The sequence below is a fragment of the Candoia aspera genome, chromosome 7 (genome assembly GCF_035149785.1).
Source record: "Candoia aspera isolate rCanAsp1 chromosome 7, rCanAsp1.hap2, whole genome shotgun sequence".
Lineage (NCBI taxonomy): Eukaryota > Metazoa > Chordata > Lepidosauria > Squamata > Boidae > Candoia > Candoia aspera.
Window position 1 is genome coordinate 20213465 of NC_086159.1, and position 19692 is coordinate 20233156.

General features: G+C 38.7%; 1 protein-coding gene across 2 annotated transcripts in view; it reads right to left on the reverse strand.

Annotated features, from left to right (window-relative positions):
- Nucleotides 1–19692, reverse strand: part of AGK (acylglycerol kinase) — a 41389-nt gene that overhangs the window by 7526 nt on the left and 14171 nt on the right. For both annotated transcript variants that reach the window (XM_063308999.1, XM_063308998.1), the window contains exons 4-12: nt 15388–15463; nt 14399–14491; nt 12880–12912; nt 10145–10239; nt 8134–8203; nt 7296–7375; nt 5996–6053; nt 2443–2590; nt 2200–2297 (exon numbers count right to left, since the gene is read on the reverse strand). In XM_063308999.1, coding sequence (XP_063165069.1) covers nt 2200–2297; nt 2443–2590; nt 5996–6053; nt 7296–7375; nt 8134–8203; nt 10145–10239; nt 12880–12912; nt 14399–14491; nt 15388–15463 — 751 coding nt within the window. The remainder of the gene's footprint in view (nt 1–2199; nt 2298–2442; nt 2591–5995; nt 6054–7295; nt 7376–8133; nt 8204–10144; nt 10240–12879; nt 12913–14398; nt 14492–15387; nt 15464–19692) is intronic.

Consider the following 19692-nt stretch of genomic DNA (forward strand, 5'->3'; position numbering starts at 1 on the left):
CATGGAGAAAGTGATGCCAGATGTTAAGCTGGCTTTAGAAAAGGCCAAGGAACACAAGACTTTATTGCTGATGCATGCTGAATAATTGGGAAAGCCAAAGACTGCCAAAAAGAAGTCAGTGTGTGTTTCATTGATTATAGAAAGGCCTTTGATTGTGTCAATCATGTCAAATGTGCTTAGAAAAATGGGAATCCCAGAACTGACCTCATATGAAAACTATACATAGTCAGGAAGACAAAGTCCAGATGGAACATGGCAAAGCATAATGGCTTCAAATTTGCAAAGGAGTGAGATAAGGCTGTATACTCTCCCCTTTTTAATTCAATCTATATATGGAATATAAATAAAGGGAAGCTTGATTGGAAGAAGATGAATGTAGTTTTAAGATTGGAGAAAGAAACATCAATAACCTGCCCTGTGCTGACAATACCACTCTGACAGCTGAAAATGCAAATGTTCTCCAAACTCCAGTAGCAGGAGATCAGGTCAAGGAGCAGAATGAAAAACTGGATTTCAGATAAATATAAAGAAAACCAAACTAATGACAACAGGTACAGCAACCAGGTTTAAAACTGACAGTGAAGATACTGAAGAGGTGGATAGCTTCTGCCTTTAAGGATTGACTACCAATAGAAAATGAATTAGCAGTCAAGAAATACACCGCAGGATAGCACTTGATAAAGTAGCCATGAAGAAAGAAAGAGAAGATGGTGGTGACCAGCAGCAAGGTGGATGGACTCAATTACAGTGCCAGACCATCTCTCTAAGAGGTTGCTAAGAGTTGATACCAATCTGATGGCATATAATCAGTCAGTCAGAGTTCAGATCACTGGATGTAATTATCCCACTATGTTCTGCCTTGGTCAGGCCCCACTTAGAATACTGTATTCAGTTACAGGGATTGGAGTCCAAAAGGTGTTACCAAGATGATGAGGGAACTTGAAACTGTTCTATGAGGACAGCTTGTTCTTTTTCACTCTGGATGGCAGGTCTAGAACCAGTGGGTTAAAGTGAAGGATTACAGTGAAGTAGATTGAGGTTAGTTATTAGGAAGAAGTTCTTGATGGGAAGAACTGTCAACCAGTGGACTCATGAAGTTGCATATTCCCACTTACTGGAAATCTTCAAACAAAGGCTGGTAGCTATTTGTCTGAAATGCTGTAGCAGATCCTTTACCAAGCAGGAGGTTGGAATGAGGCCTGTCCCAGTTCAATAATTCTATGAAATTGCATAAAAAGTATTGCAATGTTGTATATCACCGCAGGAAACCCATGTCATGACAGGCAGTATGTAAATATTTTAAACAATCAATAAGCTAGTTTACAGTGGAAACAATATGCACAGAACCCAACAAGCCTTAATTGCTTGGCTGAAAAATGGGTTCAAAATGTGCTTGTAGTTTCAGGTTAGCAGGCAGCTGGAAACACTGGGGTTTTTTAGAGGAAAAAGGGAAAAGCAAGCTGTCAGAGTTTTTCCCCTCTCCCCTGCAAGATGGGTGGGTCAGGCAGGTCTCTCCCCTGCTGTTGCATTTTTCTCTTGAGAAATGGATGAGAGGTTGCAACTTGCCATTTGGTACTTGCTGAAGACACAGCCCTGGGCATTTCCAAAAAGAGAATTTGTTCTGCAGCTGGAGCAGAGTATTCTTTCCATCAAGAATGGTGTTTTAATCAAAACTTCTCTTTCATAATCTGTCCAGTGATATTCATATCATGCAATAACTAGGTTTTTCCTGGATGCAGAGCACCTCAACTGAATGTAAGCAAACCCTAGCAATCTAGATACATTACAACAAGGAAGTTCCTAAGAAGTCTTAGGGTCAAGCTTCTTGGGGATTGTGGATTTTGGACCAGGTTACGAAACTCTGTTCTAAACATTCAAATAAAGACAGGCCCAAATTTTGCAGTAAGAACTGGATATGATCTATGCAAAAACACTCCTATATGATCTCTCATATGTATTTTATTATTGTATTTTCTTTTATCTATTTTATCTTGGCAATAGACCTTGTATTTTACCTTTATTTTTTTATATGGTCGTAAGACCAATCAATCAATAAACTAAACTAAACGATTCCTATATCATCTCTCTTATTTGATAGAATTAAACCTGGTGTTTATCATTTTTCTTAGAACTCAGTCTACACTTAATGGTCAAATTGGAGAAAAGTTGTTAAGGAGGATTGAACTTCCGTTCTCTTACTTTCGGGTCAAGATGCCTGTTCTGAGTAGTGACAGAGAATTCAAGGGCAGACAGTGGGATTTCATGCCAGGTCTCTGGAGCTACCTCCTTTGGGATTTCTGAGGAGGTCCAAGAGAAAAAAGAAAATTAAGTAGAATGTTAGACAAGGCTCCATTTTATTAGTATTTCTTTTGGGGGGGGGGGTCTTCATTCTGTCCATATTGACAGATTTCAACCTCTGTCATTTTGTGCATATTTGCTTACCTTTGGGAGTGGGTGTCCAATAATATGCAAGCCTCTTGTAAAGCCTAATATATAAAGAAGGTCTAGATGTCTTCTGCTCTGGCTCCTCAGGAGGCCTTGGAATTGGGCCCAAATAGGTAAGGGAGGCTAGATGTTTCTGAGGCCACTCCTTGGAGTTTGGCAAAAAAGAAAGAAAAGCATCAGTATTAACAGACTGAAAATATATGAGCGATCCAATGCAGAAACAGATTGAAAAAACTGGTAGCCCCAAAACAGGTGCAAAGTGGTGACAGCAGGATAGGAAACCATGGATAGGAAAAAGGCTACTTTCCCCATTCAGTTATTCCACTAGCTGCTCTCTATTCTGATTTAAGGAATGAGATCTTGGGAGGAGTGGTGGGGAGGGAAGCATTAAGCATCCCATTTTCTGTTTCTGCCCTTGCCAGCTCTTTGCAACTATTAGGTAGCAACTGAATTATTCAGATCATTTCCTGTTGAACGCATAGGTCAATCATAAGAACTATCATGTTTCACAAGGAAGAACAGGAAAATGTAGTCTTTAAACACAGCATCAAGTCCTCCACCAGAGAAAGCAGGATGTGAAACAGCAAACATTACATAGGAATTCAAGCAGTAAAATGGACTATAACTATGCCTACCTTTTAACAATCAACCATGTATTGATAAAACCTCACGGCCTAAAGCAGCAATGTTCCGTCTTAGAATTTCCAAGTAAGAAATAATGGCAGGCAGACACATAACAGCAATTTATTCTCCTGCTTCAATAAATGAAAGGATTTAAAGGTTTCACCCATTTTAATACTGGATCCTGATCATAAAATCATAGAAAGTAAGCATCAAAAGGAACCTTAGAGATCATCTAACACAACTCTTTGTCCCGTGCAAGGACTCACTACTGTAGCATCCCTGTCAGATGTCCATTCTACCTCTCCTTAAACACCTGCAGTGATGGAGAATCCAGCACTGTTTCATTGTTGAAGAGCTCTTTCCATTTAGAATCTTTTCCTGATGTTCAACTGACGCCTACTTTCTCATAATTTAATCTCATTGTTTCTTGCCCTGTCTTCTGGAACAATTCTGAACAAATCTGCTCCATCTACATGCAGCCCTTCTGATCCTTGAAAATAGCTATTACATTCCCCTGCAATCTTCTCTTGTCTGGCTAAACATGCCTCCAAGATTTCCTCTTACTTTTTCCCCTTCCCTTATCATCTAATCATGCTCCAATCCAATGTCCTTTCTGAAATGGGATGCCCAGAATTGGATGCAATATGTTGTGTGTAGTTCTGGAACAATTCTGAACAAATCTGCTCCATCATCTACATGCAGCCCTTCTGATCCTTGGAAATTGCTATTACATTCCCCTGCAATCTTCTCTTGTCTGGCTAAACATGCCTCCAAGATTTCCTCTTACTTTTTCCCCTTCCCTTATCATCTAATCATGCTCCAATCCAATGTCCTTTCTGAAATGAGATGCCCAGAATTGGATGCAATATGTTGTGTGTAGTCTGACCAAAGAAGAATAGAGAAGAGTGGCTTCTCTCCCCTACCCTATATACGTATCTTTTATTTTTCCTATCCAAATGTAGGGCTTTGCATTTGTCCCTGTTGAAATTCACCTTGCTGATTATTGCTCAATGTTCCAGCTTGTCAAGTTTCTAATGAAACTTGCTATTGCTCTAACAGTACCCCCCTAACTTTGTCTCATCTACAAATTTGATAATCATGTTTTCTAATCCCTCATCCAAAATAATGTATAAATATGTTAACAGCACAGGGCCTAGAAGAGAGCCCTGTGGTAAGCACACTACCCTCCAGCTTGACATGAAGCTATTGGATAGGACTGTTCACTAGCTTTGTATTCAGCTAAGAGTAGCATAGCCCAGCCCACATTTTTGTCAACATCTCTACTTCCCTTGTTGAATAGGATGGAAATGAGTAACATATTTCTATGTATGTCATAGCTACAAGCAAATTATGGATTCTGTGGTTTAAACTAAGGCAGGTAACTTTTGTTGTCCTCGGAACACTACTAAATTTCAGTGGCTGAATTATTAAAAATCAGCAACTATTTTGAGGTAGGAAATACCTAATTACTATACTGTAAGTTGTAGAATAGGCTTACAAAATTTCCCTCCCAAAAAGTTCAAAATGGAAATTTCCTGTCCTACAATTATATGTGACGTGTTATCTCAACCCACTTCAGCTCTCACCCCAGCTGTTAAATATTGATCCTAATCCATCACAATCTAACCAATCCTTCCCCAACTTCTGTCCCCCGTTCCACACCAATACAATGGCTAGTAATTACAGGAATTGTTGTCCAAGATGAGGAGGACCAGTGAAAGGAGCAGGTACCAATTGGGGAAGGATGATCTCCATCAGGTCTTTGAAACATGTCCATCATTCATGCTGCAGCATTTCAAACATCGGTATGTTTATTGTTTGTAAGGAATCAGTAGAATGCATATTTTTATTAACAGAAAAATATGCATCTCCTTTACATTACAATCTTATAATATTTGAGAACTTTAAAACTACAGCAATTAACCCTTCTGCTCAATTTGTGACTGGCTGACTGCAAGAGGAAGATTATCAACAGTCCTGTAGAGTCTGTCTATAGGCGCCACTTACATCAACTAAATAAGTCTCAGGGTAAATCATTAGCATAACAAAAGCCTCAAGAGAGAACTGCACTAGAGGAAGACAGCAGAGTAGCTTCTAATGGGTCTCACTGCATCACAGCATCCCTTTGCTGATTTCTCTTTGCTTATTTTACTGAAAATACAGCAATTTTTTTAGCTGTATTCCATGATTTTGCTTTATAAAAGGTCTCTGTTTCTGCCACCACCTGCTTGGCAAAATATACATCAAATGACTTCATACCAGTTCCATCTTGAGTAGCAGCTTTGAATATGTTTAAAATACCTAAAATTATACTGCCTTAAGCTGTGCCCCATAAACAATCCAAGTAGGATCATACAGCATGCACAAATACAAGAAGCTGCCTTCTAACGAGTAAGATTTTGGATAACTTAAGTCTCAGACCTGCTTCTATCAATTATCAGCATCTCTCTAGCAGAAGATCCTTCTCACAAAAGATGCTGAGAATGAATCTGGAACCTTATGCATGTAAAGATATGTTATACTGTTTACCTACATACAATGTTAGAACTTAAGCCATCCACTGAATCTATATATGGGAAGATTCAGGACAAGGAAGTACTTCTTTATACAACACATAACTACACTCTGAAAGCTGATACCATCAGATATGATGATGGCTATCACTTTTAACGATGAAGAATCAGGCTATTGAGCGCTACTACTCTTGATACTTATAACTGTCTCCTAAATCACAGAGTTTGTATTAAATACCAGCTTCTTGGGAATGGCAGTGGAAAAGAACTGATGTCTTGTTATCCATAGTTGTTATCATCTCGCTGACCATTATGTGACAGAGGACTAGACGACATGATCCACATGAAGATGACTCTTCTTAAGTTTCCAATAATGCAATAATATTGGGTGATTGATATTGGAGTTCCTTTACCTTTAATGTGTTAAAAAAATGGGCTGCCTGGATTTTCAGAGGTCCAAGATACCAGTATCTGGAAGATAACAAAACAAAAAAGTAAAACTGAGATCTGAGGAAAGCAATTAGCATTTTTAACACAATTTCTATTAAAATAATTTCTTACATACTTGGACATCAGATACCCAGTAAAAATCACAGGGCAACTGGTTCTGGCTTCGTGCAAATGCAGATGTCTTCTGGTAAAATCTGGCCTGTCTAGAGGTCACCTGAATATAGCAGTTTAACGTCTCATACCCAGCCTGGTCCTACTTAACTACTTAATTGCTGCTTGTTATTTCTATACTACTTGTACAGAATTAGGTCTTCTATCCTAGTTTTACTTCTTACTCTTACTAAGCAAGTGCTGATGACTTGCTAATGCAGAAGCCACAGCATTCCTCCATGCGAGATGCATTCATACCAATGTGTTTAGTTTAGAACCTTAAAAGTTTGATGAGCTTTGGAAAAGTTTAGAAGTTAGATGTCTTCTTCTAAAAAGAAAACAAAAACAAAAAACAGAATAGCTTGAATCTAGCTCTCAGAAGATACACACAATCAGCACACACACAAATATACCATCCCTTTACATCAATTCTAAAAGCACCCTATTGAACCCCATTGCACATCCATCCCAAGTCAATAATTATCACACAGGCTAAGCAGAAGATACCTCACCAGAAAGATAGTACCTATTTCTTCAATGGAGCACTTAGGAGGAAAAAAAAAAGAGCAGACTATGCATCTCAGTCCTGGGAGAGAGATAACCTTTTGAGACCAGTTCATACATGTGGAAGTGTATATGAGTTTTCATGTGACACGCATAGCATCTCACTTATGACACAGTACTCCTCTACTGCATGGATGATTTTGCATCATTATCACTCCTGCCTGATTCAAAAGTAGATATTCTCCACATGACCCATGCATGATCAATGGATGCCAGATGGTTCTGTAATTACAAAACAGATACACAGAGGGCCACTATGTTGAAACCTCAAATCTCTTCCATGCAGTCCATGTAGAATAGCTTTCTATGAAGTAGGCAGGCTCAAAAGAGAGAAGAGTAGTGCCTTGAGAACAATGAATTAATCAGCAGAGCTGCAGAAATATGGCTAAAAAACCTAAAACTTATGGGAGTCCAACAGGAAGTGAAATCTGCAGGCTAGTTGGGCTAGAACAGATTGATATCAATGAATTTGGAATAATGTCTCAGTGGAAGTAACACACAGGAGGAAAGAAGATAGATACAAATACAAGTTAGAGGCAAAATATTTACTTGCTGACTTTTGCTCCTGCATCTCTGTAAGACCCCCACCGTAAGCCATTTACAGCAAACACTGGCTGCTCTTTGTTCCCCTATCCATAAAGGAAAACACAAAAGCAGAAATCACGTTTTATACAGAGGAAGCCAAACCTTTACATTACATTAATCTAGTGATACCAGCATTAGCAGAACAAATATTCAGCTGTAGGCTAAAACTACAAACAAAAATACTGACCATTATAAGTTGGTTTGGCAAATCCAATAGAAAAGAATGGTAAATTATAATAAATTAATGGAGAATGGGTTTAGCTCCATCTTTTCAACCAGGTGCCATTCCATTTTGTGAACAAAAAGAAAAAAGATTATTTAGCAACTTTGCTTGATGTGCCTTGCTGAAATGAAAGAATCTTCTTCCTCTTCTTCCTCCCCCTCCCCGCAAGGCTACTATTTTCACAGCAGGAAGCAGGTGAGCCAAAAATGGTTGACACAGCCAGATATGAAATCATCAAATGTATGCTTTGGCAGTGAACAAAATTATCTGCATGAATAACTATAAAATTAATAGAGGACTGCCTAGCTAAATAACTAAGCAAATATCTCATGCTGTCTAGGTGAATGCAACTGAATTTAATATATATATAGTATTATTTGCATTATAATACCTGGTATTTTAAGTATGCCTTAACAATTCTTCTGCCCTGTATTACTTTTGCAGACCTTTCAAAAGCCATTTTAGAGTAGCCAGTTCTATGAAAAGCAAGTAATCAGACTGGCATTGACCCAAACTTTACAGGTGTATAAACAAAAATTTTTTTCCAATATAAAACATTTGCAAACGAAATGTTGCTACCTTGATCTGTAATACATCAAGTTGAACTGTCTCTCCTCTCAGTATGGACAATGTGGCATCAGTGATACATCTTAAGAAAAAATTAAAGAATCATATAGAAGTCAAGTAATAGTGTAAGCTCCTTGCAAGTAGATAATCCCATCTCCAGTTAAAAAATCTTGCACAGCAGAACTGGGAAAGAGTTATGCTCTAAAATATTGCTACTTATCAGTGCTGAGTATCAATTAGCCTGATATAAGTAGCATCTCCCAACCTGGTGTCTTCTAGAATGGCCTGCTAATAAATTTGAACAAAGAAGCAAACAAACAAATAAAGGTATTGGAACTTAACTCCCACTATTCCAAGAACTTTTATGTAGGGACTGTGACCTTACTAGTTTTGCAAGATATTTTGGTGACCTTGAATACCTTCAGCTGCAGAATCATTCTGGAATGCCTGAAAGGACTGGGAACTAGAGACTGTCTCCTTCCCGAGTCTAACTGCATTTAATTCACCTTGCACTAGTGTTTCCCTAGGCATCTCCTCTGGCATATTATTTCCCAGAACTCCTCAGAGAACCAAGGGCAACCTCAGGATCAACACACAGGGAGAGGCTGCTCAGGAACAATCCTATTAAGAGACCTTGTTGCCTCCTTATTCCAAAGGTCAGTAGGCTCCAGAGAGAACCACCCTCCAGATTGCTGAGAAAACCCTCAAGAGCTATCTGAAAACCAAAAGCCTGGGGTGGACCAATTTAATTGCTCTTTTCTTGTAATGGTATGTGGGAATGACCTTGAAAGACAGGAGGAAGAGCTGCAGATCAGACAACAGTCACACAAGTGGCAGTTGAGTCCATAGAAGGAATGGGGGCATGACAAACATCTCAGAAAGGACCCTCCCTAGTTTCTTGTACTGTAAAGGTGAGGGGGGGAGATGTACTTTCAGACTTGCAAGGTTCTGTTAATGTAACCTTACAATAAAGTAAAGCCAGTACTTCTGAGTGTGCTTCTCGTCTGGACTACCTTGCAAGGCTGACATTTCTCCCTGAGGAAGTTTGTGGCATCAGTCAACCCTGTGGTCACTCAGAAGTGATCTGTACCAGACAAGGTGTAATTCTTCTTTTTCCCACCACAGGACCATGAACACATCTCATCTTAGCTGCTCTGACATATAAACCAGGCTTAATGGTTGCCCCCCCCCGCCAAAAAACATTGGGCCTGTGATTATTCGGGACAAGCCCACTGTTGATATGGTGGCTGCCATGAAATCCTGACTCTTCTCAGAATAGCCCCAGGGACAGCAGGTTGAAATTACCCAATCCTATCAGCCTAGGTGCCTCAGCCACCAATCCAGAACAGCTGAATAGTTGAAAAGGACTAGACAACAGAAGCATCCCCAGCTTGTTCTGATGTTCCCCTATCTCACCCCAGACCATCCCAGACCAGGTGTCTCCTGATAGAGAAGTGTCACTCTCCTACACTGACACCTTGAAGTTGAGGCTGATGCAGTATCTGAAAACCAGGTGGATCTTTCTCAGTCAGCTCCCTCCGTCTTTACTCACCTAGGTTTCAGTAATACCCTTTTTATCCCTAATCAGGTCATGAAATGACACTGGTCTTACTACGAAAAGAAGTGGCCTTCAATAGCATCAACTTGAGACCAAGGGCTTCAGCAATCTGGTTACCTGGCTACCAAGCTGAGACCAGAGGGCTGGAACTGGGGATTGGGTTCATAAAACATGCCAAGTCAAAACCAAATAGCACATTATGGCTTAGTGTGATCATAATGGGTTTTAAACTGTCAGATGGAGATTCATTAAGGAGTAAATACTGGGAGATCCAAAGGCACTCTTTCAGAGCAACAGGTTTCATAATTTTGCTAGAAAAATAACATCATCCATGTCTGCAAAACTCTTCTTAAAGGAAGGTCAGAATATAGACAGATTAAAAATCAAAGAAAATATTTTAAATACTGAAAAGTAAATGAATTTTAAATCATTATTTAAATGATCTCACCATGAATTCAAACTTACTGGACTTGGTTATCATTCTCAGGGTAAAGTGTATGACTTAAAGTGCTGGTCTTTCCAAGAGGAATGAATCCAATAGGAATTTTACTGAAAGCTGTCTGGGAACAAGAACAAAACAAATGCACATCAGCTGATTTCAATTCCCTTTTTCATGGAGCACAGTTGGGCTTAATATCACTCCCATCACCACCACCACACACATACACACATGCTCCATGGAATGGAGCAGGCAGGCACTTCCTGTAAGAGAGACTGTAACAAAGAATGGTTCAGAATAGATTATTTGACAGCCCTCCAAGTGTCAACTGGCTCCAAAGCAGGCTTTGGTAATCATCATTAGGTGCATTGTTATGGAAGGCTGGCACATATGCCCTAATCAACGTAAGATTCCATTAGAAACCAGCTATCTATAATAAAGTGGAAGGTGGCATCTGAAGCAGAGAGGAAACACTTAGGCCTCATTGGTCTCCAAGCAAAGTAGGGACAGAAATAAATAATTCAGAGCACCTTTCCCCAGTAACAAGGAAGTTCTGCAGCACCCTGGCAATCAAGCCGGGTGAATATGCTTATACAGCAATTAACCAACTCTTTTTAAATTTATTTGTATAGATTTACAAATGGATCTTTGTCTCTGCCAACTGGAGAAGAGGGAAAGAACAGGAGAGGACATAGAATGGATACAGAAATGATTTGCTAAAAAAAAAAGAACAAGAACAGGAGCAAATCATATGATGAGTCATGGCTTAGAATCTGAAGTTTCAAATGCAGTCCTAATTTCTCTGGATATACTGGCTGCCATAAATTGTTGGCTAGAAATCACACTTGGTAAGACACAGTAAAAGCCATGGTAATGGATACGCACAGGCATCCTTATAGTATACGCTGTCCTCCCTGAAGAGTTGTAGCAAATCAAGTTTAATGACCATATAACCACAATATCCTGAATCTCTGCAGATTACTGCAGCTTGCAGCACCATTTCTCAAAAATCTAATTTATTTCATTATGGTTTTCTCTCATTTCTGCCTACACACCTTTCTTTTATTAAATTCTCTATGGCAGTCCCCTTCCTCAATTATTTTCTTCTCCTTCCTCAAAAAAGTGGGTCTGGGTTTCTTCTCTTTCTGACAAGGGAGTTGATTAGATAGGATGTTATATGGGACAAGGACTTGCATTTGCAGAACACTATTGTGCAGACTATTTTTGGATTACAGGAAATAACATTGTGACATTTTATTATACAAAGTAAAGCTGAAAAAAAGAGTGAACATTCATGAGAAATACTTTAACACTACCCCCTCAAGAAAAAAGTGATACATGGAGGAAGTTCCTACGCAGGTGGCAAAGTATAATCTAGAACTTTCACAGAAATAGGAGAAAGGACAGCATATGTTTTGGCAAGTGGCTGGGAAAATATAGTGAAAAGAACACATATCTCCTCTACCAAATTGTATCAAGAACATGTCAGGACCAAACAAAATTAGCCTGTACTGACGTGAATTCTGATCAAGGTTATTGAAATCCTAACCCTCAGTTTCTAAGATCATGCTAGAACTGTTTGAAAGTTAGGGTAGATACTAACAGGCATTAAGGCCATTAAACCTGCCTAGTGAAGACTGGTTTATGCCTTCAAAGGTTTTTATTGTTCCTTAAGTCTCACCTTAGCACCATAATGCAAAGGAAAAACAGCCCCTATCCAAAAGGATACCATACGGCCTCTTCCCATACTGTTCCCAAGAGACAAAGAGCTTTGGGTAATCCTGCCATTGATGGCAATCCAGGTATAGGAAGTCAACTCTTCTCAAGTGTGAAATAGGGGCTGGATTAAAAAGGCATACTCTCTATCACCCTAGCACTGATCCACTGCTCATTTACCCAAGAATGTCTTCATTGCATGGGTAATGTGGAAGAGATGGGAGGACTTCATAATGGTTTTCCAGTAGGCTGCAAAGCTGTAGCAACGTGATATACCTTTTGGCCAGTTTTCTTTCAGCTGTAAAGATGGGAAAGCTCAAGACTTCTTAACACTGAAATAGGATTGTTTGCACTGATGCTGAAATATAATTGTGCCTCTCCATGGATACATAGCAGCTGCAGTTCTAGTTGATAAAGGTCCCTTCAAATCTTTGACTGAATCATTAAAATGCCCCTTCCTCTCTATAGGGGAGGGTAAAGTTCTGATAAAACAGGGAATAAGTTATGTTAATGCATAAACTGAAATGCTTGATGTAAAGCCAATATGTCCTCAAGCTTCTCTTGACTGATACGAGAAGTGGAAGTCACCCAGGCAATGATTCAAGGATACAGATCTCTGATAAATAAGTTTATTCAAAACCTCACCCATCTTATTCCAATACAGCTTCCCTTAATATATATTCAGCATATAGGTTAAATAAATTAAGGGAGAGAATCCAACCTTGTCGCAGTCCTTTGCCAACCTGGAGCCAGTTTGTTTCACCATGTTCTGTCCATATGGTGGCTTCCTGACCTGAATGTAAGTTTCTCTTGAGGATGAGATACTGAGATATTCTGGGATTCTGCTACACTTAGCTGGAACTTATCAAAAGCTAATCCACTTCAAGACAAAGGGCTAATTTTCCATGAGATGATAAATAGGTCTCCACACTGTTTCTAAGTAGGGCTTAGAAATTAGTATCAACAAGTAATAACAGCTGACTATAAAGCATACAGGATGGCTAGAATTTTGAAATGAAGTTTGCAACAGAAAAATATACCTTACCTCATCTGCCCTTCGGAGGAGCCCAGTTATAACCTAAAAAAGAAAGAAAGAAAAATATACTTCAGTTTGCAATGACAAATCCCTTCTTTGCAAACTGAGCCAGAAAATGTTAATTGAAAAGAAACCTATTGTCTTCACACAAGAGGCATCCTAGCATTATCAGCAAGAAGCAGGATATTCTATAAAAATTATTCAAACCCTAAAGGAAGTATTAGCTGGTTCAAAAACAGCTCTAAGTCATGACTTAGTGTTATATGAAAACTCATGCTTGTGTGATCACAGTTGGCATACCCACAAGAAGATCAGACACTTTCTCTTACAATAAACCACACTTTTGTGTTATATTTGAATCCACATGCCAACTTCATATGCCTCGGTTTGTCTAGATCAGGCACTATATTAATAAACAACAAAAACTTTCAACCTCCACCCAACACACTGACAGAAGTGAGTGGTGGGGTTCATGAGTCTCAGACTTGTTCATATAATGTCAAAGCGCAGTTCATAATTACACCCAGTTACTAAATTCATTTGAACATCATGCTATGTCAAAGTCTAGCATGAACCGTGATGATCCATTGTTCCACAACTTCCAGTTTTGCTGCACCATATAAATGTATAGTGCTGATAATGTTAGTTATTTGTAAATGTTAGTTTATTTGTAACTAACTTGAAATGATAGTGGAAAGCCTATGAACTCGGGGTTTATTGGGTTTACTTACATCCCCCTAAACATGACATCTGAATGTGGCCACTGTAAATATGTGCACCCTCTTACGAAATTACATTTTCTGTGCAATCATAACAAGTCTACATTCATTCATTCATTCATTCTGTAAAACTGTTTGCTCTGTAATTCCTTGTTTCTTTGTTTAGCAAAATGGACCTCATCTTGAAAGAAATGGTTTAGAGAAAGACTGAAGAAGTAATTTTGAAAAGTTTCCAGATAGAGAGAAGTGCCTTTTGCTTGTGACACACAGCAGAAAAATTGTGTGATGTAATGCAGAAGAGATACAGTATTTATCTACATTGTATTTTATATTGGTAATTTGTTTATTTATTGGATTTTAATGGTTATTGCTGTGGTTTAAATTTTATTGTAAACTGCCCAGAGTCCCTCTTGGGGGAGATGGGCGGTAACCAAATTTGAATAATAAATAAATAAATAACAAAATACCGGCAGATAAAGGAATGTGCTCTGTATGACAACCAAGATCCATCTCCAGTTTTAAGACTCAGGGGAACGCAGCAGAGCCATACTATATCCTTTGGTGTATCCTTTAAACAGGAATACGAAGAAGAGTTTTTGACTCTAACACATCTTGCGCACGTGAGCTCATGGGTTGAGATCATCTGCAGACATAGTGACACACACTGACTTCCAGTGATCATGGCTCACCTGCCCAAAGTTTCCATATACCAATATTATATCTTATGATCAAAAATTAGACCAGTTCTTCTCTTTCCAATATAGATTAGGTGCTGGAGAAGAGATGGGTAAGAAAAATTCTTACAGTACCTCTTGCACTGTTCCGTCGCCACCTGCAACGATTATCATATCGGTGTTTTCCATCAGCTCCAGCAACTTCTTTGCTTGTCCTTCATAATCTGTCTTGAGTTACAGAATGGTCACAGAAACACATTGCATTTAACACTCTTCTGCTTCAACTGGAAAACGGTATAATCTAATAATTTACATTTAAAAGTTCTAATTCTTCAGGATAGCTTATAGCATATCATGCAGAGAAATTCCCAGATTAAGTCCCACTCTCCAACTTAGACAAAAATAGTCTATGCTGTTCTTTAGCTAGAAATTTAGTCCAAATCATACAATCCCTTTAAGTAAAGGAAGAAGAAGAAATGGAAAAGAAAGCTACAGAGGTAATAGATGGCTCAAATCTTTACACAGTTTTTGAGAACCAGGGTTAATGCAATAATAAGTGAAAAAGATCTGTTGTAGTTGGAAAGACTGAATGGACCCCTTTAATTACCACCACTCCTCCCCTTAGACTTCTTTTACGCTTTACTTGCTACCGCAATATACTTTATACAACCTTCACAATATTATCTCAGAGAACGTTAACAAAATCAAGTTTTCCCTACCTTTTGTTTTTAATAACCTCATCACCAAACCCAAGCCTTCTAATTGAATAGATTCTCAAAGATGCAAAAATCAGTCTCAAGTACTTTGTAGCACTTCTATAGATTTTCATGCATCCAATTTAACTTCTTAAAGCAAAATTACCAACCCTTCTGCCTGCATGCTGGCACTAGTAGCTGATACTCCAAAATGTTAAGTTACATCTTTCCTTAAGATACTTTAATTGAAAGTTACAGACTTAGCTTTTAAAAATGGATATGGTTTTTAAAATAATAAAAACAGCAACCTTCAACTAAAGGAGTTATATTCTTTTTTTCCCTTAGGAAAAACTGGGTTCTGGCTAATATATACCTAGAGAGGGAAATATTCTCTAGAAAGTCACTCCAAATCTCATTTTTAGTCTTTACCTTCACCACAGTCACATCCAAACCAGACAAGTGGAGAATTGGGGCTGCATTCTTTTCAAAAAGATTCCTGGCTTTGCTAGAAAGGAAAAAAATGGCAGATACTTTATCTGGTTGTTGTTCAAATTAGTTGTGTTAAAGCAGAAAGGTCAAATTCATAATAAAAAAACAAGATATGCAGTATGTCCCTGGCAAAATCTAGCAGCCAAGGAAACCAAACAGAAACCATCATCTAAGGGAATCAGTCTTCTTTTATCAGTAGACCCAGTGGCTATTTGGCATTCCTTTTTGTATGTAGAATGAGTCATCCATCCATAGCTCTAAAATGCCTGTAATTCACATTTCTCATCAATAAAAACAAACCTGTTGGGAAAGGAGGTTAAAAAAGAAATATGGGGCAATTTTGCCTTCAAACAATGCATATAGATTTTATTTATTAAATTTTGCTTTTATCTTGTCCCAAGGGTATCTCAGGATCCCTTACTGGTTCTTCTCTTCCTCTCCCTCATAGTTCACACAATTTTATCCTAGCAAACGTCCTGATGAGAGATAAAATAGGTAGATAAACTGAATGCCCCAAAGTCCTCCAGTAATCTTCCTGGATAAGCCAGGATTTGAATGTGGGTCTTCCAAGTCCTAGAACAATACCTTCCCTGTTTTACTGCACTACTTCTCACTATTTTAAGAGGGATGAGATACCCGTAAAGGTCATGGTGTGAGATGCCTCTCCTATTCTTAAGAAACATAAGTTTTCAGTTTAGCTAAGTAGGCAATCTTTTAAATGTCAACCTCAAGGGCTGTGCACCATCTGTAGGCCACTTATGACTTAGCTAAAGTTTTGGGACAGAACTTAGAGGTCTCCCCCAACTGATTAGTCTTTAATCAGTTAGATTAGTCTTTAACTAATCAGTTAGATTAGTCTTTAACTAATCAGTTGAGAAGCACTTTGGCACATTTCAATTGCCAAAGCTAAAGATGGTCATATTAGAAAAGGCAATGAAGACCAGAACTGGTGTCCTAATATAATCTTCTTGCTAATACTTATCATTTTATCTAGTCTTATCATAATTAGGAGTCAGTTGCTCCTGCACAGAAGCCGCATTCAAACCTTGTAGAAAACCCTCAGTTTCTCCAAGGCCAGTACAGTAGTCCTGATGATAAAGCCCTTATCAAATTAAGCATCTGTAAGGTAGGACATGGGTAGATTGTGTGAATGTACTGTATAGCCAATCACTTGAAGAACCATGGTTACAAATAAGCAACCTGTTTTTCTTCACCATGGCCTCTGCATCACACACACAGGATGTGTGCAAGCTTACATTAGTGATAGACAGATACTGCTCAGGCCAGGACTGAAGACCACACAGTTCTGCCAAAGAAAGCATCTGCTCAAATGTGGACATCACATTTGTAATGCTGTACAAATACTTGTTGTTAGAACAGGTGGCTACTCTGCAAGGTTAGGAAGGACCACTCCTCGGAATGATGTTGTGGATGTTAAAATTCTTCTTGAGGGGTATTCTTACCAAGAAACAATGATGCAAGATGGGCTAATTTGGTAATCTGTCTGAATGGTTCATTTAACCTGTTAGCAAACTTTTGAGGTGAGTGGGGCATGGTGTTCTGTCTATAGTTCTGACTCAAAAACATAAACATCTTCCTTATAGCAAAGAACTAGAAGCAAATTATATAAACTCAGCATTCCTGCCAGTTCCAACAGCTCCCAATGGCCAGCTTTTCTGAATTTGTTCCTCATCCCATTTGGGATTTGGAGGCAGGACAATGTGCAGGTCTTTCCCTCCCTCCCTCCCTCTTTTTTTTTTTTTCTCATGTGGATACCCAGAAGATAAGATCAGCAGCATCCATGGACCTGCAGTGACAGTCTGCACCTCACACCTCACCTCAGCCAAAAGCACCATTTTGACATAATTCCAAATTTCCTTCTTGTAACTGCCCTGTTCTGAAGGATGACTGTGAAATTCAGTGGTACAGTCTGTCATATTGATAAATTGAAAAGAAAAACTTCTGGTAGCACAGGAGCATCGGGACAAAGATCAGTACCTCTGAGGCTGATTGAGAGATCTATGGTGCTTTCCCATGCAGCAAGCCATTATTTTCATCTTTTGCATAGTCAATGGTATTACTCCCTATCAAAGAGGAGATCCTGAATACTTTTTCAGGCTTACTGGGAGAGATCTCAAGTTTCTCTGTGTAAAGCTACAGAACCTGCCATAAAAGTGACAGTATAATCACTTATGTACTTGCTGGGTTGATTTGCTTTGAAAAGCAAACCAACTCAGTCAGGAACACTGGTGTTAGATCTTTTTTATTAGCAGGAAGGTGAGGGAAACAGGAAACTATATTTTCCCAAAGAAAACATTAATAGCTGCTAGACAGAACTGATGGTGAGGCATTGCCACAGCCCACTGAATCTCCAAGGCAGAAAAGTAGGGTATAAAAGAGGAGTGGAAGATGCTGAAGAAGAAAAAAGATGGGAAGAGAAACTCAGCTAATTCTGAGTTCCCAATGGTGCAACTGCCTGTAGCAAGTGAAAAGGAAGTGAGTGGAAAACAGAACCTACACTTGTATGTAATGGGATAGACCTCTGGCCAAAGACTCAGAAGATTCTGATGGGGCTTCTGCACAGATGCAATACCGTTATGTGCGATGCACAGAGACCATGATGAAGAATCATGGTTATGCATTTATTATGCTTAACTTAATGTATTAAATTTGTATTAGGCAATAGTAGGAAACAGAAGGCTAAATAACCCTAACTGAAGAGAAAAAATGAAAGAAGGAAAAAAAACAGAGAGACACAACTTTGCAAAGTTCTGCAGACTTGTTAGATAAGAAAGTACATTCCAGAAGTATGTCAGCCAAAAAATATCCAAGGTACCACGAATCTTCATATAATAAATGTATGGATTGATTCTCAGAACATTTACAGTCTGAAGGAGAGTTAGGTTGGTAGGATACATGCAGACAGGTCATGGACCAAAATAGGGAATCAATCAGGAAAATAGTAGTCTGGGTGCCTGCAGTATAACACAAAGGGTAAGATGGATCGGTGAAGTACTTAATCAAGAGAGACAAAGGCTTTCTGGAAAGTTCAAGAAAGCTGGGAAATAACAACTGCAGAAATTAAATCACAGAATACAGTATAGAAGAATTCAATATAACATTTTATTGGGTGCTCCGTACGGTTGCTGATTCTTTCACTCATCCAGCCGCTAAGTAACCTGAAGACTATATTGTCTCTCTTCAAACTCACTTGCATAGAAATAGCCACTTTATATGGCTGAGAGATTCCTAGGTTTAGGGACAGAAATATTTAGAGCAATTGCATTTGCATAATTTATTCTGGTTATTCTGCTACTGCATTTACATGATTTATTTTTTTTATTGTTCTGTTACTGCATTTACATAATTTATTTTTGGTTATCCTGTTGCAGCAAAAAAAAAAGTTATATGGTTTCTAAGAATATCATTCCACTCAGAGCCCTAAATGAAAGTTATACACAATGGCAACCTGTTTCAAAATGGTTTTGAAAAACAGAGAAAGAAACAAAAAATATCCAGGAGGCTGTGTAGTGAAGACCTATAACAACCCACGCAGATTTTGACTTCAGAAATATTTTTCAATTAGCCTGTTTACTTTTAAATCATACTTTTTACATCTTTTCCAATGATGACAACATGGATTACGTGATTGTTTAATTTTATACAGAGCCAATAAAGTGTAATAGTTAATGTGTTGATCCTGGATTAGAGATAGCCAGGTCCTACTCTCAGCTTGACCTCAGAGCTCACAGAGTGCCTTTGGGGCAATCACGATCTCTCAGCCCAACCTACCCCACAGAGCTATTGTTGTGGGGATAAAATTAGAGGAGACACCCAACTAGACTGCCTTGTAGTTTCAGAGAAAAGGATGGATGTAAAGGCAATCCATCAATCAATCTGCTTCTTCCACATTAAGGAAAACAGTGTTAGACAAAATTGGCAAAATATGCATGAAGAAAAGTCTGGGCAGTGGTGGCCAAAGTATCTATGAGCCTAGAGTGAAAAGCTGCTTTGTCTCAGTTTGTACAACCACAGAATATGGTAAGTATCGTTTAAAACCTGTTCCCGGCTATGTCGCTTCAAATTACAGTTGGGTTTACCGATGTAAAGGCATAATTCTGTAGAATGTAATAGAATGTTTTCCCTTGTTGATTACAAACAAAAATCCCAGTATTCTAAAAGCTAGGAAATCAGGAGAACTATCCTAGCCCTGTCTTTTGATTGCTATGAAGGGGCTCTTTTTAT